This window comes from Boleophthalmus pectinirostris, unplaced genomic scaffold (genome assembly GCF_026225935.1).
Source record: "Boleophthalmus pectinirostris isolate CB_2022bp ecotype Guang Dong unplaced genomic scaffold, ASM2622593v1 HiC_scaffold_17, whole genome shotgun sequence".
NCBI lineage: Eukaryota > Metazoa > Chordata > Actinopteri > Gobiiformes > Gobiidae > Boleophthalmus > Boleophthalmus pectinirostris.
The window spans coordinates 31,181,482-31,205,999 of record NW_026571115.1 but is presented as its reverse complement, the minus strand read 5'-3'; the positions used below and the strand labels follow the sequence as shown (position 1 = coordinate 31,205,999).

General features: G+C 40.5%; 1 protein-coding gene across 1 annotated transcript in view; it reads right to left on the bottom strand.

The window, feature by feature from the left end:
- The window catches only part of LOC110154944 (netrin-1-like), a 125,852-nt gene that overhangs the window by 23,263 nt on the left and 78,071 nt on the right, over positions 1-24,518 (bottom strand). Inside the window, exons 4-5 of the mRNA XM_020918991.2 lie at positions 9,939-10,088; positions 5,933-5,989 (exon numbers count right to left, since the gene is read on the bottom strand). Coding sequence (XP_020774650.2) covers positions 5,933-5,989; positions 9,939-10,088 — 207 coding nt within the window. The remainder of the gene's footprint in view (positions 1-5,932; positions 5,990-9,938; positions 10,089-24,518) is intronic.

Below are 24,518 nucleotides of genomic sequence, written 5' to 3'. Positions count from 1 at the left end.
TATTGTTTTACATTATTTGTTAATATAAGAAGAGATTATGTGGAAAAATTTTTTGATTTTTTTTTTACTTTTATTAGAGAAATTCTTGCAGAAAAGTTGAGTCTGTTACCATTTGTCACTTCATCTACAGATATATAACACATTTCATCATAAATTATACTTTTTGTGAAGCTCAAATACAATTTGAGGTTAGATTTTTTTTTTTTTTTTTGTCCTTCTTAACACAGAACCAAATTAACTCAAATATGTACCTTTGTAATTCCAAATTGTTGTTTATTTTTTGTTATAATGTTGTAAAAGCATCAGCATTTAGATCTGCTCATCAGTTAATCACTGAAAAATGTTAGGTCGGCTTCACTTTGGCTCCAGTCGCCACAAGTCCAGAATTTTGAACATTTGGACAAAGGATTTTAAAGGGTTTGAACATTACATATATTTCCATTATAATGACATGGGACAGAGACCAAAAGGAGTGTGCACATCCCAGATGTGAGACTTTCAAAGTACAGTTCATACATGGACCTTTAATGATGAAAGAAGTAGTAATAATAGTAGTAGTAGTAGCATTTTCTTTGAAGTTAAATTTTAAGAAAAAAAAAAAAAAAAAAAGCTCTGAATGATAAACAGTATATTCTATTACAGTCAAAACGAAGTATCATCTGACTTCCAGCCAATGAAACACTCATGTTTAATCTGTCACCTTCTCCAGAGCTCTACAGTATTTTGTTCGACTCATGATATCAATAAGACAGGGTCTGATTTTCTCACATGCTTACGAGGCTCAGAACATGATTTTAGGTACAGTATCACTGTAGTGTTATATTGTTAACTTTACAGTGGTAAAAAAACAAACAAACAAACCTAGATTTGCATTAAAAGTTGCAGATGATCATTTGGGCCAAGTCAGGGCTAACAAAAAGGACTCTGAGGGCCCCAGAGCCATAGTTTGAACCATAGTTTGATCCAGAAACAGTTCTTTTGATTTCTTAAAGAACAAGACCAAGACAATTCATCTTTAAAACATGAAGCAAGATGTTTAAACCTGGTTCTTGTATGTTTCTGTTTTTAAGTTTTGACCATTTTACACATAAAATAGCTTATTAATATATGAAAACATAACATGATAAAAAAAACATGTATATGTGTATATATATGTGTGTGTGTGTGTGTAAGTCTAAATTTAAGATGTTTTCCTGTTCACTTGGAGTGGCTTGTTTTTAAAAAAGTATCACTGGTTGAGTTTACATCAAATCTGTCTTGGAGATATATTTTGTAATTTGTACAAAATTAAAACTATGATGATTATTGTGTTCATAGATTTCAGGAGTGGTGCAGTACTCTGCCGTGTGCAGTGCTGTGAGCAGACTTTACTCTCAGATATCTGTGAGAATCGCCCCATGACTTCATCAGACTCATTTCCTCGGGTTGGCACAGGCCTGAGGTTGGACATGGGCCTCTGCTGTCAGAGCCTCCCTCCCTCTAGATTAGGGTGAGGTGTAGGTCCCCCGCGGGCCCCCACCGTGAGTCTGTCCCCCGGGGGCCACACAAAGGGGCGTTTGTCCCCACAGCGACACATCATGGGCCTAATGAAAACTCAGGGTGTCGTGGCGAGCGCGCTAAAGGCTAATGGGGAATCATCCAATCTGTCAAACCAATCCTGAAAGATAATAACTACATCACTGTGACAGATGACAAGATATAAAAGAAGACATTTGTGAACATAATTAACAGTATAGATAAGGATAAGGCTTTAAGTTGGCTTTACTAATATTTATACTTGTTTCAGGCTCTTTAAATTATAACTATATTTTGTGTTTCCTCACGTCTTATTAGCTTCTCTGCAGAGACTCACAGTTTGTTTACGTCGCTCTAGGATGGAGTGAGAGTAATTCACCACAACCTCTGTCATATCATCACCATCATGTATCACCAGTGAAATGACAGAGCCCATACAGCACTACAGCATTAAGACTTATATATCTGGAAATCAAGATAATGCACTATATTGTTCTAGACCAGCGTCAAAATACTTAGCATTGTCTTAAAAACAACGTGTTTCACCTTGACCATTTTCAGACTTTGTTGGGACTATTTCAATTCAGATGGGACTTAGAGACATGTGTGAATCTGTGGTCCAAAGACAAAAATAGTGCAAAAGAGAAAGAGATCCGCATTGCAGTTCTTTAAAACTCCCCAGTTTTTATTTCAATGACACCACAATGTGACTTTTCGGATCAGGCCCTTCTTCAGTGTCTGTTTTTTTAAGTGTGGCCAAACAAACAAAAAAGATCTGTAGTCCAATGCAGTAGCAAAAAAAAACAAAACAAGAAGAAATAGGCCTAGGCATTCTGGTCATGAAGCCTTTCTTCAAACATGTCTGAAGAAGGTCCTAACCCGAAACATCACATTGTGGTGTCACTGAAATAAAGATGTGGGAGATGGAAAGAACTGCAGTGCGGATCTTTTTCTTCTTTCACACTATTTCAGTTCAGATAATGATAATGATACCAAATTATATCACCAGGCTTATTTCTTGTTGAAGTTTTAGGGTTGTTTTTTTCCTTATTGTTTGCTACGGCATTGGACTACAGATCTTAAAACTTAAAACGTTTACCTTTTAAAAGCCTGTCTGACAGAAAACTTGGATTAATTCATGTCAATATAGGTTTACTCAATCAATCAAAAAATAACATTGAGTAAGATAATGAGGAAACACCATTATCACCTGGTTAAAAGCTCCTAAAAGTCCATCTGACATACTGTATTTTTCGAACTATAAGGTGCACTTAAAATCCTTTATTTTTCTCAAAAATTGGCAATGCGCCTTATGTATTCATTCTGGTTGTGTTTACTGATCTCGAACCGATTTTATGTGGTACAAGGCGCTCAAAAATCTATCAAAATGTTTTAGTACGTAAACTACAACGCCGCACTGCTTGATGGATTGTCGGAGCATTACGGCGACCATAGTCAGGAGCCTCGCGGAGTTGTGTCCTTTAGTCCGACAGAAGGTGAACCGCATCAGGGCACAAGGAGTGAGCTGTTTTTTTCAGCACTTATAGTTTATGCAAATGAGCCATGTGGTTTTAAATTTCGTTTCTGTAAAATGTAAACAAATGTGCACAAAGCTGCATTAAACACATTATTACCATATTTTCTGCACTATAGGGCGCTCTGGATTACAAAGCGCACTGTCATTTAATGGTCTATATTCAAACTTTTTTCACAAATAAACCGCACCGGACTAAAAGGCGCATTAAACGAAACACAACAGTTCGATAAGTCAGTCAAACCTTATTTAACATGTTCACAATATCTCAACTTTGTTCAACTGTAACGTGTAAAAAAAACAAACAAACAAACTGTCTGAGACGCTAAATTGTTCACATATTCACAATAGCTCAATTGTTCAGTTATAACTAAAAATAACACATTACACTCACTTTTTCTGTTCATTCCTCCATTCCGTTCCTCGTCCACATGGAATAATAAATGTGGCTGCAAGTATTTTTCACTGCACAGTCACTCTCTGCTACGTGCGTGTTTACGTGCGCTGCAAGTGGTGCGGCTTTGTAATTTACTAAACTAGTGTACTAAAACACCCCAATAAATTCATATATAAGGCGCTCTAGGGATTATAAGTTGTTTTTTGATTAAATTAAAGGCTTTAAGTGTGCCGTACAGTGTGGAAAATACGGTACTCAATGTACATTCAAGTCAGCCTTGTAGAAAATAAAAATTCAAAGTTAAATGATCCACCCACATTCACATTCATAATCCACTTTCCCCAAAGCAGAAGCAACACCGGGCGAATTACACCAGGATCTGCCGATGGATCATGGACACCTGGGCTAAAGGATCAGCCTCAAGTGTCGTCTGTTTGTTTCGTTTAATGCTCCTTATAATCCGGTGCACCTTATAGTCTGAAAAATACGGTAATATGCCCGTTTCTTAATGCAGTCTGATATTTCTTAAGGTTGATAAACACACAGTCCTGTTCTTAAGAGGAGGACGACTCAAGTGTCTCCAGCTTGAGTCCACATTTTTAGACTTGTGGCACCACCAGTCCGTTTGGTCCCATGCCAGGGGCCAACATGGCTGCTCATGTCCCTCACACAGGGGGACAAAGGGCCCCGGCTGAGCGGCCCGGCCCCTGCACCAGCCCTGGATTCACACTCACACTGGTGCAAATGAAGCGTGTAATCAGATTATGGCCCGGAGCTCCAGACCGCAGCCACCCTGACAGAACGACAGAAGAGAGGACGGCCCAGCGGAGGGCGAGAGGACGGGGCTGAGGGTCTGATTAAATATCTGTGGATCACATCAGCACTGCCCCACACACACAATCACGTTTAAGAGGAGGGACAGAACTGGAAAAAAACACTACGTCGCTCAATTAAAATGACTTAAACTGAGAATATTTAACTTTATTTGAGTAGGTTCAAATTGACAAGTGAAATGATCTAACAGTGGAATAAGACTCTTTTTCTTAATTCAAGCAACGTTCAATTTGATTTTGATTCTTATTTTAAGTGCAAAAAGTTGTTCTTATTTTAAGTGTAGTAAGATGCATTTTTATATTTTAAGTACAAAAAGTCTTATTAAATTGGCAGATAATTTTACTTGTCAAGTGAAATTTACTCAAATCGTGATAAAATTTTCTTAATTCAAGTCATCTTAACTTGGCTAGATTTAGTTTTTTGCAGTGAGAGGGATCATCATTTGACATATTTATCTTTTTTTTCCTATTCTATTTCTACTGTATGTGAAATTTTGATTTTAAAGCTGCATTGTGTAACTTTTCTCATGGGGCGGGTCCATCAAATGGTTTTCTTCATGGAGATGTTATTGCTTTGTCTGGAATGTTTCACAGTATGACATTAAATCTTTTTATCTCCTTGGAGAAGAGCAAGTTACAGGTCAGATCATTGGAGAGGCAATCCCGCTCACAGTCAGAATCTCCATTAGTTTTTTTGTTTTTGTTTTATTTTTCTCAGGTATTTTTGAACTATAAAACCACCTATAATTGAATACGTTTAAGGTAGAGCTGTTTAGTGGCTAGCACTGATGCCTCACAGCAAGAAGGTTCCAGGTTCGATCCCCAGGTCGCCCGGGCCTTTCTGTGTGGAGTTTGCATGTTCCTCTCTGAGTCTGGATGGGTTTCCTCCAGGCGCTCCGGTTTCCCCCATCAACCCAAAACATACTTTGTCTCCAGGAAGAATAATTGATAACTAATAGAGGTCAATTAAATCATATTAAATACAATCAATTAAGGCCCCGGGGAAGACCCAGGACACGCTGGAGGGACTATGTCTCTGGGCTGGCCTGGAAACGCCTTAGGGTCCACACGGAAGGAGCTGGAGGAAGTGTCTGGGGTGAGGGAAGTCTGGGAGTCTCGGCTTAGACTGCTGCCCCCGTGACATGGTCCCAGATAAGCGGAAGAAAATGGATGGATGGACAATCAATCAATTAAAATACTGTCCCATTTTAACTGTATGTTTTAATAGTGTTTAACTTGTTTATGCTGATGTAAGATGACCTCGAATGTCCAGAAAGGCCACTAATAAATAAAATGTATTACTATTACTAATGTCATACTGTGGAACATTCCAAGCAGGTGATGAAACCCCAACCAAAAAGTTACATATCATAGTGCATAAACGATATAAAATGGCCCAACTGTAACTAAAATAAACTAACAATGATAGAGTAAACATTATCCAAAAGAAAGTCTACTCCAATGGTAAATCAAACTTTTTAGAAAACACATGAAGGAACACTTTTTCTGACTTTTTCTTTATTAATACAGTATCCAGTTTCAAAAGAGCGCTAGTGTTTATGTTTCCAAAGGGTGTGGTATTTTTGAAATGTAAAATTAATGTAGAGAAAATAGAGAAAGAGACTGGAGAATAAGTAAAAGAGCTGAAGTTACCTGAAGGATCCTCGTAGCTGTTGTAACTGCTCGCCGTTGGGGATGCAATTGGGATTTCTGTAAAAAAAAAAAAAAAGCAATTTTTAGAGTGTGCTTTTTATTTTTACTTTTACTTCACTAAATCAGTGCAGCTGTGTGTACTTTTTACTCCGAGCAACGTATACAAGGCAAAAAAGGTGATGCTCCAAACCATGAATACTGTATTTTTCGGACTATAATTTGCACTTTTTTTCATGGTTTGGGTGTTTCCTGTGACTTATACTCCGGTGCGACTTATATAATAAAATTTTCACACTAAGCCACGAGAGGCTCTAGTCTTGTGTGTCAGTATCTGCTGCTCCTGTACCACTGTCACTTGACTCTACTGTGCATGTCTCCTGTAGAAAGAGCCTCTGTCCTGCTGCAAGTAGTGAAATATGTAGTTGAAAATAGTTATCGAGCAGCAGAAAGAAAGTTTGGAGTGAACGAGAAACTTGTGACACCAGGCGGGCGCGCCATGCAACTTTCCTGGAAGTCACTGGATGGATGGACAAAGCCTGAACTTCAGTGACACCGAAACCATCCTGTCGGGATTCAGAAATGCAAGAATAATTCTAACTGGAACTGACGCTGAGTCTGACGACAGCGACGCAGAAGAGGAAGCGGCGCTCTGTTTACCTCTGGAGGTCGTGGAGTTGCTCAGAAGTGACACCGAGGATGAAGAAGTGAATGGATTTAGTGATTTGGAGTGAGACGGAGAGTTTGGTAAACTTGTTCTGTTGTTTATGTTATAGTTTAATCTGAAGAACTGTTCATATGTGACGTTAACAGTCTGTTGTTCTCTGTTCTATTGTTTTTACTAGAACTTGACTTTCGAGGTGAAATGTCAGTTCCTGGTCTCTGATTCTTTAAAATAAATTTCACCCAAAAAGTGCGACTTATATATGTTTTTTTTTTCTTCTTCATTGCTCATTTTTTGGCTGGTGCGACTTATACTACGGAGTGATTTAGGCCACAAAAATACGGTAGGTTGTCAGAACGGCATCATAAAAGGTATCGGAATGAGGGCATGTCGGAATGGAGGGTTGTCGGAATGTCAGAATGTTGGGGTGGCAGTCTGTCGGAGTAAGAGTTGTACCCCACACTGAGCACGTTCGCTGTGTGTGACGTCGTCGTTTCCTTCAAATGCACATGCGGGACACTTTTGGGGCGTTTAAAGTTCACACTGGAGATCACGTACAAGTCATTTTTAATTGGAAATGTGAACGACCTCGCAAGAAAATCAGATTTCACAAAAAAATCCGAACTGAGCATTAAACCCTGCAGTCTGACCGTATCCTTGTTCCATGTCTAATTAAGCTTTATCATTCCAGTTCAGTTGTTTGTACATGGCCCTGACGTCAGCGCTGGGGCTTGTTGATAGGAGCGGTAAACAGTGGCTTTGAGTTCGCGCAGATTTATAGCGACGCGGCCGTGTTCTGACGCCGCGCCGGGAGAGGAGGAGGCGGTTTGTTTACACGTCCGCGCTCGTCCATCTCCGCCGAATGGGACAGAGGTGTGAACGGGAAAGCAGATTAAAGGGACCCCGGGAATTTATGTCTGTCGCGGGAAACGGCGTCCACGTGGAGGGCAGAATGTGTTATCAGAAAATGGGCTTTCAGTGAATAACAAAGTATAGATTAGGACAGTGGTTGTCAAAGCACAAAGCAGGGGTCTCAAAGCACCCAGCGTACTTAAAAAAACAATAAAATACAAAAAAACATACAAAAAAATTGACTCTTGTGAGCTTTAAGTCATTTATAATGTTGTTACCTCCTCAAAAACAGACATGGAGTTGTGTTTTGTTTCATTCACACATGTTTGAGTACTTTTTCTCTGTCTACATCTCCAAAACTCAAATTGCTTTTCCACCTTGTGATTGTAGCGAAGGTGAACGGCGTTTAAAAACACAGTGGAGCACGAGATCACGACGTGGAACCGTGTTTTTTTTTTTTTTGTTTGAGAGAAGAACTGAGTTAAACATGTGTGAATGAAACAAAACTCTAAAATACTGTAATATAGATCCTTTAAATGTATTTTACAACATTTAACCCAATTTTTTCTTCATAAGCAGATTTTTTTTTTTTTTTTTGATACAAACGAAGGATGTGGAGATTAGGGATCTCAGGGAAGGATATTTGGGTTTGCTTTGTTTGAGTTGGTTTGTTAAAGGTTGTATAGAGGATTTTTTTAAGGGAAGAGAAATACAGCGACAGTCCTTGTGCGCGTTCAGAATTACTGTTGAAGTTTCCTGTCTAGAAGTAATTTATCGACCGACGCGTCAGTTTTTAGACCCTTCGTCTGTTTCAGTCGCACCATCGGTGGAAGGAATCTCCAAGAATCACCTCAGTTTAGCTTCGCTCCTTTTCCCCTTCTCTTCTTCTTCTTTCGGCGACCTCAAAAACTGACTTTCTTTTGCGGCGAACTGGTCGTGGATTCTCGTCCGCCATCGCGGCAAACTTTGTGCGAAATGTGAGGAAACTACAGTTTGAAAATGCCTCTAAGAACTGCTGCATAAACCACATAATCTCCGCGCTCCGACGACTCAGTTACACTAGGGAGTTTGATTGACAACCTAACAGCCAATAGAAAATGAGGCAGCCTCGTTTTCTATTGGCTGATGTTTATCTGTCCTCACTACGTCCACAGTTGATAGATTTTCATTCTTTTTTTTTTTTTGGTCATTATAATTACAAAGCTGCTGTGTCTCTGTAATGGTATTTTAAACTTTCATTGACAATTTGAAACAAAAAAAAAATCCTCCATACAACCTTTAATGTTCTATAGGGGTTGCCTTGCTTTCAAGCTTATAAAAATTATAAAAAAGACTACACTCCGCCAGAACAGGCTCTCCCAGAAGCTGCTAACCAACTTCTACTGGTGCATCATCGAAAGCGTTCTGACGTACTGCTGCACATCATGGTACGGAGCACAGCTGCTGAAAAGAAGGACCTGTAGCGAGCGGTGAGAACAGCTGAAAAGGTGGTGGGCTTCACACTCCAGAACCTGGCCACCATCTACTCTTCACGTCTCCACACACGGGCCTCTAACATTCTGCAGGACCCCACACACCCCGTCCATACTCTCCCCTCAGGAACGCATCAAATTCCCCTCACACGCACAAACAGGCTGCGCAACAGCTTCTACCCACGAGCAGTGGACGTGCTCCAGGGGCACAGGCACAGATAAAAGGCATGAAGGGACTCAGTGTGAATCATCTATTTTTTTATTTATTAAATGTTTTTTTTATTGGTTTGGATGTGAGGATGTTTCTGTATTTGTTCATTTTTACTGCTACAGATTTGCTCTGTCGAAGTTTTGTTGTTTTTCATACAATGACAATAAATAAATCTAAATCTAATTTGCTACACATGCTGCACACTTGATAGAAATGAAATGACATTAAAATACAGATTATTTTAGTTTTGCATATTTTTATGTGTTCTTACTGATACTTGAGGCTCTGTTGGTAGTGTTACTGTATAGAGTAAGTGTGTGTGTGTGTGTGTGTGTGTAGTCTGCATATATAGTGTGCAAAAATATCGAAAATCATTAACGTGATAATAAAGTATCAATATCATGGGCTGCTGTATTGATATATATCACAAAGAGTATTTTTTGGTATATTTTACAAAATTATTTTGATACAGCTACAGTTGTCGCTTATTCCGAGGAAAGAAACTTGTTTATGCGACACATTTGACATTTTCACTGTTTTGAGGATTAAAATGTTTGTGTTTCATATTCACTTTGCACAACTCATAGTTCAACAAAAACTTTTAGTATCACAGTCATGATTTAGCTTTTATTTTTTATTGAACCATATCGAATTGATTTGAAATATATCGTATTGAATCGAAAGCTCACTCTATCGAGATATGTATCGTATTGTGGCCTATGTATCGAGGTATGTATCGTATCAGCAACTTCTGAATGATAGGCAGCACTAACAGTGTATGTGTGTGTGTATGAAGATGTATGTTCTTACTGATACAGGGGGCGATGGGCGAGCGGCTCTGCTGGTAGCCTTTAGCGCAGCGGTTACAGGTGATGCCCGTGACCCCGTCCTTACACGGGCACTGGCCGGTGGTCTGGTTACACGTCTTACCCGCTGCGCCCACTGGGTGGCAGTCACAAGCTGTGGAGACAAACAAAATATAAGTTATGTTACAGGTTTAAAGTCGGACTAAACACCTACAGAAAAACTAAAACTACACACAATCACATTTCAAACAGAGCTGCAAAACTGGACAGTGCCTGGAGGACTAAAGGGGAGAGCGAGGGGCAGGGTCTGGAGGTATAAGGAACGATGTGATTGGTCTAACAGGTATCCACACTTCAACTCCGCCCCTGCAGTGAGGTGTTGGTGATGGTTTTAATCAGGGCAGTCTTTCATTATGTCATGTAGTACTTATAATAACAGAGGCTTCTGACGGCAGCACAATCTTGGGCTACGTTCAGACTGCAGGGTTTAATGCTCAATTTGGATTTTTTTGTGAAATCAGATTTTTTTTTTGCGAGGTCGTTCACATTTCCAATTAAATGTGACTTGTATGTGATCTCCAGTGTGAACTTTAAACGCCCCAAAAGTGTCCCGCATGCGCACTGAAGGAAGTCGCTACACATGGATGCCAGAATTGTGCACCTCAATCAATCAGTCTTTATTTATAGAGTGCTTTTCATACAAAAAAATGCAACACAAAGCGCTTGTGAGTGAATTAATATTTGGGGGGGATCGCTGTATTCAGGCCAAGTTGAAGGGGTCTTTTCGGAACAGGGCGTTTTTGGAAATGATTGCCAAAGAAATGTCCGAGCACGGCTACAGGTGGTCCTAGCTGTCCCATTTTAAAGTTGCTGTCGTACCGGAGCCAGAACATGTACATCTTATTTGTTTTAAGGAGGAGAAAGAGAAGGACGAGGTTTTTGACCATGGCGTTTTGTGAGGCAGTGGCAGCAACGTCCGTAGAAAGGAACGTGTGGATGTGGAGTCGCAGCAAAGAGTGGAGGGATTGCAATGTGCTTCACTGACTGAAGTGACATGTCAAGAGATCGGATATGTATCTGTTTTAGGAGCACATATCCAAGTGGCCTGGGTCGCATTTCGGATCTGTGGCTACGTTCAGACTGCAGCCTGAAGTGTCCAAAATCAGATTTTTTCGCCCCTATGCTCCTGTATCTGATCTTTTAACGACAGCCTGAACGACACAGATCCGATTTTTTCAAATGTGACCCAGGACACTTGGATATGTGCTCCTGAAACCGATACATATCCGATCTTTTGACATGCGACTTCAGTCTGAACGGCCAGGTCACATTCATCCCACCTACACGTCAGGCTCAGAGTCTCGGCAATGGAGGGAAGGCGAGGTTAGCGAGTTTATTCATATTTGGGGGGATCGCTGCATTCAAGCCAAATTGGAGGAGTCTTAACAGGACTGGGCGGTTTTTGAAATGATGGCCAAAGAAATGTCAGAGCGCGGCTCAGTCGGTCCTGGCTCCAATGTCAATGAAAAAAGAGCCTGTGAGACAAATGCTAAAGACTCAAACAAACAAAATGGCCGTGGACATGTAACCTGTCCATTTTACGAAGAACTGGACCGTATTTTGGGAGACAAGGCCAGCGTTTAGTCGACTTCTGTAAACACTGAGTACACTCGCGACGTCGTCATGTCCTCCAATCCACATGCGGGGCACTTTTAGGGATCACATACAAGTTGCATTTAACTGGAAATATGAACGACCTCGCAAAAAGATCGGATTTCACAAAAATATCCAAATTGAGCATTCAGCCCTGCAGTCTGAATGTAGCGTGTGTCGTTCAGACTGTCATTAAAAGTTCAGGTCCAGGTCACACGGGCAAAAAAATCGGAATTGGGTCCCTTCAGGCTGCTGTCTGAAAGTAACCTTAGATTTAGACATTTTTGACCAAAAATCCACAAATCTACCTAGTTTGCCCTAAAAACTAAAACTGGACTAAACCAGGTCTAAACTAAAACAAAACTGCAAGTGACAGAAAATGTGTGGAATTCTGACATGGAGAATCGACTTGGAAAAAATCCCTTCTCATTTTCTCGAAGCGTTGAGTATTCGTGTTCAAACGGTGCGGTTGTTGGTGCAATTCTTTCAGCGCTCTCCTGTCCCCTTGTCAGTGAAGTGATCCGTGAAGCTGTGGGGGTGCAGGGGGGTTCGTCTCCCTGACAGACAACCCAAACAACCGGAGCGCAGACAGGGTAGGGGGGTGGGGTTGACTCTGTACAGGTGGGACTGCTTCAGGTGCGCACAAGTGAGTGGGAAAACATCCTTCTTCAACTGTCTTTTAAAGCTGCACTGCGTAACTTTTCTCCTAGAACAGGGGTGTCAAACTCATTTTGGTCCGGGGGCCGTATCCAACCTACTTTGATCCCAAAGGGGCCGGATCAGAAAACTCATGTCATATAAACCCCAAAAATAACAATAAGTTCAAATATTTGTGCAGAGAAACACAAATCTGTTACAGAAATCTGTTTTAATTGATGAACTCTTTCTTATTATAATACTATGAACAACCTGAAACTTTAAGAAAAATTCAATTTCAACACGATGTTTTAACATTAACTTGTCTGCAAACAGGAATAAGTAAATTTTTCTTGGAAAATCCTGCACTCTGTGTCCATTTTTCTCATTTTGGACATTTTGCTGATGAGGGTGTCACGGTCAACAGTCAAAACGATCGTCCTTTAAGAGCGTTTGGAAAGAGACAAGTCTTCATTTGTGCTGCTCTGGTGGGAGGGGCCACGTACAGAGACACTGGAGATGCTGCTATGCTAAGCACCGCAGAAAATTACCAATATTTTAATAGAAAATATAATTAAAATATTTTAGTAGAAAATCACCCAAGGGCCACATTAAAGGTCTTGGAGGGCCGGATCTGGCCCCCGGGCCTTATGTTTGACACCTGTGTCCTAGAAGTTCCATCACCTGCTTGACTCCATGTTTTTATCCTGGAGTTTTGCACAGTATGGCATTTAATTTAACTATCTCCATGGAAACAAGCAGGTCACATCATCAAGTTCCAGCTCAGATCTGTGGAGAAGTGACCACTCACAGTAATAATGCGTGTTTTTGTGGTAGGTTTGAGAAATAAAAACACATGTAATTGAATAAATACAAGATATGTTTGTTTAATGCCTTTAATAAAGCAATAACATCGCAGTGGATTAGAAGTGTAACGATATCCAAGTCTCATGATTCGATATCGTCACGGTATGAACCTCACGGTACGATATTTATTGCGATATCGTGGGAAAGCTCACGATATGGTGGAGAGGCTCACGATTAGGGATGTAACAATATCCAAATCTCTCGATACAATATTTTCACGATATTTATCTCACAGTACGATATTTATAGCAATATTTTGTGGAGGATAAACAAAACTGTTAATATTCCACTTTTTCTTCTTAAAATGCCTTGACAAGACTTAAAAGTGCTTAGAACTGTTATTTCTTCATGTAGTTTACACTGAAATGGAGCAAAGGATCATGGTGTATGTAGTTCCCTCTGTCTTTTTTATTGATGCCCCATAACTCTTAATTTAAGCAAAGAGACTTGTAATTCAATATATTGTGATGGGAACTTTGATGATACGATATCACGATATTTTGGTTATTGTGACAAGCAGATACAATATCATCTTTTTAGAGTTTTTATCCATGTTATAGTTGTTTTCTCTTCTCATCGACGCTCTGAAGTTGTATTTAGTTTGATTCGTGCTTGTTTGAGTTGTCTTTATACTCAGACGTCATTGCTCAGAACAAACCCCACCGCTTCGTACTTCCTTCAGTCTCCAGTTTTATTTTCTTTATCAATAAAACATGTACGATTTGGCATCGTTGTATAATCAGCTTGGTACAAATGATAAAAAATACCCACTTCTGGCTAGTGTGATCTGCAGCGATCCATCAGAGGTGCCGACAGCTGCTGCACGTCTCTTTGTTGTGAAGACGTTTACGGCGATAACTTAGAGGTCAGCTGGCTTCTTTTTAGTTGAATATTGCAATTTAAAATGTGCAAATGATAACATAATGATCCATGAGTGTCATACTGTACATTATAGCTATATAGCAGACACAAGCACAATATGTCTTGTTTCAAATATATCAAATCAACTTATTGGAGCTATCTACCAAGTTATAATGCTCCTTAGGTTTTAGGCTACAGGGCTTAATTCTCAATTTGGATTTTTTTGTGAAATCAGATTTTTTTGCGAGGTCGTTCACATTTCTAATTAAATGTGACTTGTATGTGCATTGGAGGACACGACGATGTCACACACAGCGAGCGTGCTCAGTGTTTACGGAAGAAGCCTAAATGTGGACGCGAGCACTGAGCATTTGGAGATTTTAATATCGCTGTCGTACCAGAGCCAGACCATGTAAAACTTATTTGTTTTAAGGAGGAGATTAAGAAGGAGAAAGATGAGGTTTTAGGCCGTGGTGTTTGTGGGGCAGTGGCAGCAACGTCCGTAGAAAGGACCGTGTGGGTGCAGAGTCACAGCCGCAGAGTTCATACACAATTTTCGTATGACAAGAAGAATGTTTGTGTACATAGTCCAATGAGATTCATTTGGTCTTCAGATATTTTATGTTATTAGGTTCTTTTTTCAGACCTAGAGTTTTGTTTCATACCTGACAGTTTCGATTGCTCACTAGCGTCTCCCTCAGAGTGGTCACGTTATGTTGCTGTGACGAGTCTGGTCAGCTGATTTAAACAGGTTTTGGCGCTGTCTTCCTACTGGTGGTGGCAGGATGACAGCACCATCTGCAGTCCGACTTCCTCGGGACAGTATCCCAGGTGTGTGAGAGTAAAAAAGCCCCCCTGTCCCAGTTTATAGTCCTGTAGGCACGTTTCCGTATTTCAGACACGTCACAGCAACATCACGTGACTCTGAGGAAGTCGAAACTGTCAGGTATGAAACAAAACTCTAGGTCTGAAAAAAGAACCGAATAACATAAAACATTTGTGTACATTTGTGAGCACCTTCTTGTACCACTCTTGCGGGAGGAAACGCATCTTTGGCGGCCTATTTCAGTGAGCAAACATGTTGGCGTTGGACTGTATTGGTGCTCAACAGGTGTTTGTTACCACACAATAGCCAGACAGGTAGGATGAACGTGACCTGGCCGCTCAGACTGAAGTCGCATGTCAAAAGATCGGATATGTATCGGTTTTAGGAGCACATATCCAAGTGACCTGGGTCACATTTAAAAAAAAAAAAGGATCTGTGTTGTTCAGACTGTCATTAAAAGATCAGATACAGGTCACATAGGGGCGAAAAAATCAGATTTGGGTCACTTCAGGCTGCAGTCTGAACGTAGCGTTAGATGTCATCCATGTTTAAGTAATCTAGTGATCTCTCCTGGGCACTATTCGGACACTTCCTTATGGTTTAGCTGTAAGATTCTATCAGCGCACAAGGTTAAGACAGCCATGCTCCCACATAGCAACACTACAACTTCACAAATCGGATAGTAGTAGTAGTTTTCATAGCGCTCTGAAGATCTGCGCTGTCTGAACACTCCAGAAATCACATTATGATCAGATTTGAGGTGCACATGTGAACACAACCACTGACGTCTCCACCTGCCAGAGTCTCAGCGCCAAGATTTATCCAATCTATGCAACACCTGCTGAGCCGGCTCGCGAATCGAAATGGAATAACCTCGTTGAAATGGGCGTAATTATTAAACGGGCCGACCATTGCAGAGTGCTGCTCTTGGACAGGAAATAATTCGCTTAGCCAAGAGGAAATCTGCTTTACTTTTATTGCCATCTAAGTTCCACCTCTTTCCTCCAATCTCTCAAAAAGTCTGCTAAAATGAATAAGTGTGAAAACCCGGAAATGATGCTATGAAGCAATGGCTGACTGATAAAGTTTGGTGCATAGACTCCGGGGCGGCACCAGACACTTTTGGTTGGAGCTTAGGGGGTGCCAAGTTCAGTGCCAGTACCGTGTTTGCTTCACTGTTTTGAACAAGTTAGTCCCCTGCAGTGATTTATAACACATAATATTCTATTCTTTCTTTATTGTAATCCCATTTTAGACACTTTAGATTGACTATCTTAAGAAAATTGAGCAAAAATCTCTAAATTAACACTCAGGACAGTTACAAAGGATGTCCCAGAGTATTTTAAAAGATGTACACCATCCACTCAAGTCAGATTTTCAGCTGCTTTCCGTTGGTCAGAAGCTCTTAGGTAATGTTTACGCTGAAACGAATCACTGTATCACCGTATCGGAAACGATTTGCCTCCAGACACGTCGATTCTGTGTCTGCAAATCTTCCCTATCCACACAGCTTTGAGCATATGTGTTTAATTTTTACAGAAACTAAACTTAAAACCACAGCTCACTATTGTGCGCTGATGCGGTTCAGCTTCTGTCGGACTAAAGGACACGACTCTGAGTGTTCTTTCTGTGACAGAGGGGTGTTCTGCTGATGGTGAGTCTGTTCTGCGCGAGTAGTTCTAGCTCCGCTGTTTCCTGTTTGTCTATGGTTTGTTTAAACTGTTTTCTGCAATAGCGTCACAAACCCAGCGAATCAGGAAGGCGCAAGTCACAGTGATGTAAGTAAGTAAGTCTTTATTTATATAGCATTTTCACAGACATTTTCTGTCCCCAAAGACACTTTACAGAGCATTATTCAGCATTATTCATTCAGCATTATTCATTCACTCTATACCCTAGTGATGGTAAGATACTATTGTAGCCACAGCTGCCCTGGGGCACACTGATAGAAGCGCAACTGCCATGCCAATCGGCGCTATCGATCCCTCCGACCACCACCCTCACTCACACACACACACCACTTTCATACTAGGGAATGTTTGTGAAGTGTCTTGCCTAAGGACACACGATAATTGAACTGATTGTATTTAACTGACCTTAACTATAAACTGTTCATGGAGAAATGTAGCATGTTTTGGGTTGATGTGGTCCAATAACGACGACAACTAGAGCTCCTACGTCAGCATATCAACGTTTTCAGGCGTCGACACAATGCCGGATCAGATTTGTACTCAAATGAATTCGTGGGAACTGGCGGCACCAGATCGTTACGCCTCTGGAGTCATTTTCCATCAGATTAGTGTGGACGAACACTGCATCCACAACGAAATCAACTCGAATATGTACTAGTGTGGACGTGGCTTTAGTCCCAAGATCTAGAACAAATCGTTTTAAAAGGAGCTTCATTCCAGCTGCTATCGTACTTATGAATAAATCTATTTATCTATTGATTTTAGTTTGTTGTCTTGGAAAAATCGTGTGTTTTTTAAATATATTTAATATTTATTGTGATCTTAGCCAAGTGTGATGGATGAATTTAATTAATTGTTTATGGAACAAAGCCATTCTGCACTGAAGAACTGTAACACTATTTTGTAGTTGTGTTTTTAGACGTGTTTTTTTGTACATAATGTGGATGAATGAAATGTGAAATGTGGGACCAGCTTCTCAAATCTGCAAAACAAATTTACCTACGGGTATGAATAAAGCAACCTAACCTAACCCTAAAATCTTTGGCGGGGCAATGGGGGTGCAATGGTCATTCTAGGGGAAGGCTAGAGCCCCCTCAAGTCCACCCTAGCGCGGCCCCTGCCTAGACCCCAAAAGGATACATACGACTTTTTGGAGCTTTCTCCCATGTTATAACATTGTTCCCTCATCATAAACATGCCTGAAGAGGTTTTAGATGTCAGCCATGCATGTCCAAGAATCTGCAGTGAATGCCGCGCTAATAGAGCCATGTGTTTGTTGTGAACACAGTGTGACCCCAGAAAAAGTCCGGTGATGATTTATGAACTTAAAAACTGAGCAGTACAAGTGGATTTGTATCTGGACCACAAAGTAATGGGTAAAATTATGCAAACATGAGTATTTTTGAGTGCTCAGAGAAGACGACTCTTGGATTAATGGGTTGATGAAACAAGCGTGAATGAAACAAAATTCAACTCCAGGAATGTTTTTGATGAGGGGACAACATTAGCAAGTGAATTTTGTATAAAACGTGACCTTTAGAGGAGAAAATAGACTTTGTTTCTGACTTTCACAAGTGGATTTAACCAATTACAGTAATAAAGTGACAAACTGCTTTAATTATCTGTTAATACCTCTATAAAGACTGAAATGAATTGTGATTAAATTGGTGGCTGACTCCCAGGTCGTCCGGGTCGCTGAGGTAGTCCAGATCCAGACTAGCTCAAGATCTGGGTTCTCACTTCTCTGCAAGGACAATAAAGAGAACCTTATTGTCATTATCGGAGATCAAAATGTGAACAAAATTTAGAAAATATAAGGCCGTTATTGTCTATTGTCGTCATCAACAAATCTGTTATTACTAGTAAAAAATGGGCTTGTGTCTTTGTCTGTTTCTTAGTTATAATCTGTGACAATTTTCCTTAATTTGCACATTTTAAATCGTAATATTAATCTAAATTGACTTAATAAAAAAACATGTCTGCTGATTTACGCACGAGAAATTGGTGGTGTCCAATGGGAGCTGACGTCGCCGTAAACATCATCACAACAAAGAGTCGTGTATACCTATCTGCATCTTTTACCTGTGGAAAGCTGCAAACTAATGAATTATTACCACTGCTGAATCCTACGAGTATCACCGATGAATACAACAAAATTGGAGAACTGGAGAGGATGTGAAAATGGAGGTTTGAGGTTTTGATAAAGCAATGACCTCTTGAATACAGGAGAATAAAGATGACTCAAACATGCATGAATCACTCTATATCAGAGGTTTTCAAAGTGGGTGAATGTGAGCCTGTAGATAAAGACAGCCATGCCCCTCCCTTGCCCAAAATCCCATCCTCCTGCCCTACCCCACACAGGCCTTTGAAGTAAATGCATCTTTTGTGTTCCTGCAATGATGAGTTTCAGTAACAACTGGTAATATATATTTTTTTTAATACAGCATTTTTACATATATATATGTTGTTGTTTTTTCTTTTTTAAGTGCATTCATAAACATTTTTTGCAACAGCATGCAAGCCTGATTGAGGTGATTTTTAACATCACTGAACATCAGTAGGTCACCAGGACTAAACCAGGACTAATCTTGGACTTGAGAGACAGAGAGGGAGAGCCCTGAGCCATGGAGCTGGGTGTCCGCAAAGTGTGATCGAGCAAAGGCTGCGCTTAGCTCCATGGAGCGCAGAGCTCTGTGCCGGTCCTTTCGCCTGTGGTCACCCGACAGTCTTCAGTTCTGGTTTAGTCCTGGTTTAGTCCTGTTTTAGTTCGAGTTTAGTCCTAGTTTAGTGATCCTGGTTCAGTCCTGGGATCAGTTCTGGCTTAGTCCACATGTGCTGCACTTCCCCAGTGGCACTTTAGCGCCCCCCAGGGATGGCACACCTCACCTGTTGAAAACCGCTGCTCTAAATAATACTGAAAAGAGGGGAAATGAAAAGGGGAAACAACTACTTAAAAGTTGATTTGTCACAATAGGTCCATATGTCTACCTTACATTTATTCAATTACAGGTGATTTTATCTCTCAAAAATACCTAGAAAAACAGACATTCTCACTGTGAGCAGGGTCACCTCTCCACAGATCTGACCTGTAACTTGGTTTGGTTTGGTTTCCATGAAGATAGAAAGGTGTAATACTGTACTGTGAAACATTCCAGACAAAGCAATAACATCTCCATGCAGAAAAGCATTTGATGGAGCCTCCATCAGAAAAGTTAAACAATGCACCTTTTAAATATGTTGAAAAGCACTAAGCAGAACTGATAAACTGGATGTAAAAGTACCTGGTGACCACTTGAAGTTTTCAGTTTTCATTAGAGGCTTTATGATAATACATTGGCAAAACGTTCACACAAAAGACAATTTGTGTAATTTAGCGTATAACATCGTCCCGCTAACAGCTTCAACAAGGCTCAGAAGTGCAGCCCACTCCACTCTCAACGCTCCATTATTCAGCCTGGGTTTGTCCAAGAGCTTTGCATTGGAAATTCTATCACAAGTGAACGCTCCACACACAACTCTGAATCAGGACGCACAATGTAAAGCAAGAAGAAAACCTGTGAAAAACAACGGTCTTAAATGTGCTTTGTGTAACTTTCTTCATGGAGACTTACGGAGTTCAACAATGACGCAAAAGTAAATGTGTCGCTATAAAAGAAGACGACATGTTTGTCCACAAAATTGCAAGGAAGGTCTTCTGATAATAATAATAATGCATCAGTTTTATACAGCGTTTTTTTGGACACTCAAAGACGCTTTACAGAGCATTTATTCATTCACTCCAGACTTGGTGATGGTAAAGCTTCTATTGTAGCCACAGTTGCCCTGGGGCAGACGGACCATCACCATCACTCACAGAACAGCAGAACTTCCGAAGCAAATAAACCAGAGAGAATAAAATATCCAAATTGAAATAGGCACGATGACTGTTTTTTGAGTGGTGTTATTTGAAATAAACTTTAAATTAACTTTAAATTAAGTATTGGAAATAGGGGTCTTTTTTTTTTTACACTAAAATGGAATAATGAAATAACTGTTTTATTGTTTTTCATTTTTAATTGCGATTCAAAAGAACAAATAGTACACGGACCGCTCCTGATAATGTGTTGCTTAAATCCATTTAGTATTTTCCTTGATTTTAAAACTGTCAAACAAGTGCTCTTCTTCACGGAGATGTTATTGCTTTGTCTGGAATGTTTCAAATCCGTGTATCATTCGTTCATTCGTTTTTCAATATAAAACCAAAAATAAGAAAACAAAAAAACAACAGTTTTCTTCGTTATTTGTCTCCAAAACCAAAATGAAAAAAACAGATAATGATTCATTTTTTCAGTTTTCGATTTTGTGTTTAAATGAAGAAAGGAAAAAAAGGATAACGGCCGTTTCCCGTTTATGTGACTCTCGTGACTGTGATGCTGAACTTTTGCACCGCGTACGGACTGAACTAGGACTGATCCAGGTCCGGGACCACACCGGGACCAGACCGGGACCAGAGCGGAACTGAGACCGAGACCAGTGTCCGAGTGGTTCCATGTCATCGTCTCCGCGCTGGTTCCGTGTGAGGAAAGTGAGAATGTTCTGTGAACTCCAGGTCTGGACGAGCTGCTCCAGTCCTCCACACTCAAGAACCACGGCTGGTTCCGAGGTGGAGCAAAACATCCGACTGACGCTTTCACACCAACGAAAATGAACCGAACTAAGAGCTTTTGGTTCAAATGGACCAGGTCCGGGACCAGACCGGGACCAGGGCGCTACTGAGACTGGGACCAGACCGGGACCAGAGCGGGTCTGAGACAGAGACAAGACCGAGACAAGACCGAGACCAGATCGGAGGCTCAGAGCCCACGGCAGGGCCGGAGCTCGAAGCTGAGGCTTGGACCCCGTGGAGGCTCAGAGTCAAAGCTTGGAGTCCGCCCCAGTCCCGCTCTGGTCCTGGTCTGGTCCCGCTCTGGTCCTGGTCTGGTCCCGCTCTGGTCTCGGTCTGGTCCCGGTCTGGTCTCGGACCTGGATCAGTCCTGGTTCAGTCCGTACCCGCTGCAAAAGTTTGGCATCGCAGTCACGGAAGTCACGTAAACGGGAAACGGCCGTTATCCGTTTTTTCCATTCTTCATTTAACCACAAAATCGAAAACTGAAAAAACGAATCGTTATCCGTTTTTTCATTTTGGTTTTGGAGACAAATAGTGAAGAAAACTGTTGTTTTTTTAGTTTTCTTATTTTTGGTTTTATATTGAAAAACGAATGAACGAATGATCACAGATTGTTTCACAGTGTGGCATTATATGATATCTTCATGAACCAGACCAAGTTACAGGTCAGATCTGTGGAGAGGCAACACCGCTCACAGTCACGTTTGTTTGTTTTTCTCTGTATTTTTGAGCTATAAAACCACCTGTAACTGAATAAACGTAAGGTAGAGCTGTTTAATGTCACACTGTGGAACATTCCAGACAAAGTAATGACACATCCATAGAAACAAGCAGGTGACTGAGCCCAAACCTAAAAGTTACACAGTGCACCTTTAACACTTTTTTAACCTGTGTTCGCTGATGTGTGCATTGCGTCACCATGGGAACTACTAAAATGTCCATTAATAGACATCCACGTAGAACAACACCAATGCAAGAACGCCGTGCATTTCCGAACACGTTTGCGGAGCTCTAAACTACAGGGTTAGCAGCTTTTAGGCAGAATAAGTCTCCATGGTGACAGAATATTTTGTTTGTTGAACATATTACGACCTAAATAATAGCAGCCTTTGTAATTTGCTAATTGCGGTCCCTCAAATTAAGGTTAATCTCGTAATCCGAACACATAAACAAGCAAAAACGTGTCTTAAAAAATAATACGTATTTACTCCAGAGTTAATGAGTGTTTGGGTGGATCAGGGCCATTTGAGGTTTTGAAGCTGGTACAAATCCTAGTTCAACATCTGCAAAGTCTGCCCATAGAAATGATGAGTCAGCATGTTTTGACCACACCGTATATTACGCAATGATATTTATGCTGTAATTCTACTATGGTTTGGACCTGGTTTAGACCTAGTCCTGGTTGAGATCTGAGGCTGTATGTATTAAAGGCCCTAAATTAAGCAAAACTAATTCTTGTGAGCTTGGAGCCAGGTTAGAATGTTGTTACCTCCTTAAAAACAGACCTGGAGTTGTGTTTTGTTTCATTCACACGTGTTTGACTCACACTTTATTATTAGTCTGTTTACATCTCAAAAGCTCAAAATTCTCTCTTCCACCTTGTGATGTCATGAACCCGTAGTTTTCAAGGTACAGTCAAGCCCAAAATTATTCATACCCCTGACAAATTTTGACTTAAAGTTACTTTTATTCAACCAGTAAGTTTTTTCTTGATTGGAAATGACACAGGCGCCTCCCAGGAGATAACAAGATGATGTAAAAAAGGCATCATTGTGGAAAAAAATATTTCTCAGCTTTGTGACATGTCTAAAATTATTCATACCCTTTGTAAACAATCAGAGTCTATGGAAAAATCCAAAGTTCTATACCATTCCAAACAGCACAAGTTGTTCTAAAACTTCCTAATGACCCTGATTCATTGGGAAGAGCTGTTTTAAGCAACTGAACAGATGAAAAACAGCAGGTCTTTGCAGTTGGTTTGTGAACAGGGGTATGAATAATTTTTGGCTTGACTGTAACAGCTCCTTTTACTTTTAGATCAATAGAGATGAGCAATTCCAGGTCTGAAAATAGATTCCTCCCGGAGCTCGGAGTAGAGTCGCTGCTCCTCCATGTCGAGAGGAGCCAGTTGAGGTGGTTCGGGCATTTGTTGCGGATGCCTCCTGGACGCCTTCCTTGGGTGGTGTTCTGGGCAGGTCCCACCGTAAGGAGGCCCCGCGGAAAACCCAGGTCACTCTGGAGCGACTATGTCTCTAGGCTGGCCTGGGAATGCCTCGGAATACCCCCCGGAGGAGCTGGAGGAAGTGTCTGGGGTGAGGGAAGTCTGGGAGTCCCTGCTTAGACAGCTGCCCCCGCCACCCAGCCCCGGATAAGCGGAAGAAAATGGATGGATGGATATTAGATTCTAGAGAAGGTTCTAGTGAAGGAGTTTAAAAACACAGTGGAGCACTTCCTGTATCACCACATGACATCACAAGGTGGAACAAGGTGTTTTTAGTTTGAGAGAAGAACTCAGATTTGAAGGATTTATGTGTTAAACATTTGTGAATGAAACAAAACACAACTCCAGGTCTGTTTTTGATGAAGAAACAACTTTATAACAGATCAGAAAATAGTAGGAATGCAACGATATCCAAATCTCTCTGTACGATATTATCACGATATGCATCTCACGATATTGCGATATTTTGCAGAGGCTAATATAATTGTAGATAGGACACTTTTTTGCTTTTAAAATACCATGACAAGATTTTGGTGTGAATTATTTCCGTCAAAATCCCAAGAATTCAAGTAAAAAACATATTTCTTCATGTTGTCTGCACTGAAATGAATCATGGGATATGTAGTTCCTTATGCTGTAAGCTGTTGCTACTTTAAAACCATGCATTTAAGTAAAGGAACTTGTAATTCGATGTATTGTGAGACTTTTGACGATACGATATCACGATATTTCGGTTATTGTTACATCCCTAGAACATAGCGTAATATTGGTGCTTTAAATGTTTTTATCTTTTAACCATGTCATAACAGTTGTATTTTGATTGATTGATTTATGCAAGAATAATTAATTTTTTTCCTGCATTTGAGGTTTGAGTGGTCAGAAAATCCGGGTTATACATGCAGGATTTAAAAATGTAAAGAGACAATCCTGATAGACCTATTATTGTCATATAAAACCTCGATACTGTATCACAGGGGTGTCAAACTCATTTTGGTTCCGGGGGCCGTATCCAACCTACTTTGATCCCAAAGGGGCCGGATCAAAAAACTCACGGCATATAAACCCCAAAAATAAAAATAAATTCAAATATTTGTGCAGAGAAACACAAATCAATTACAGAAATCTTTTTTAATTGATGAACTCTTTCTTTTACAAAATATTATAATATTATGAACAACCTG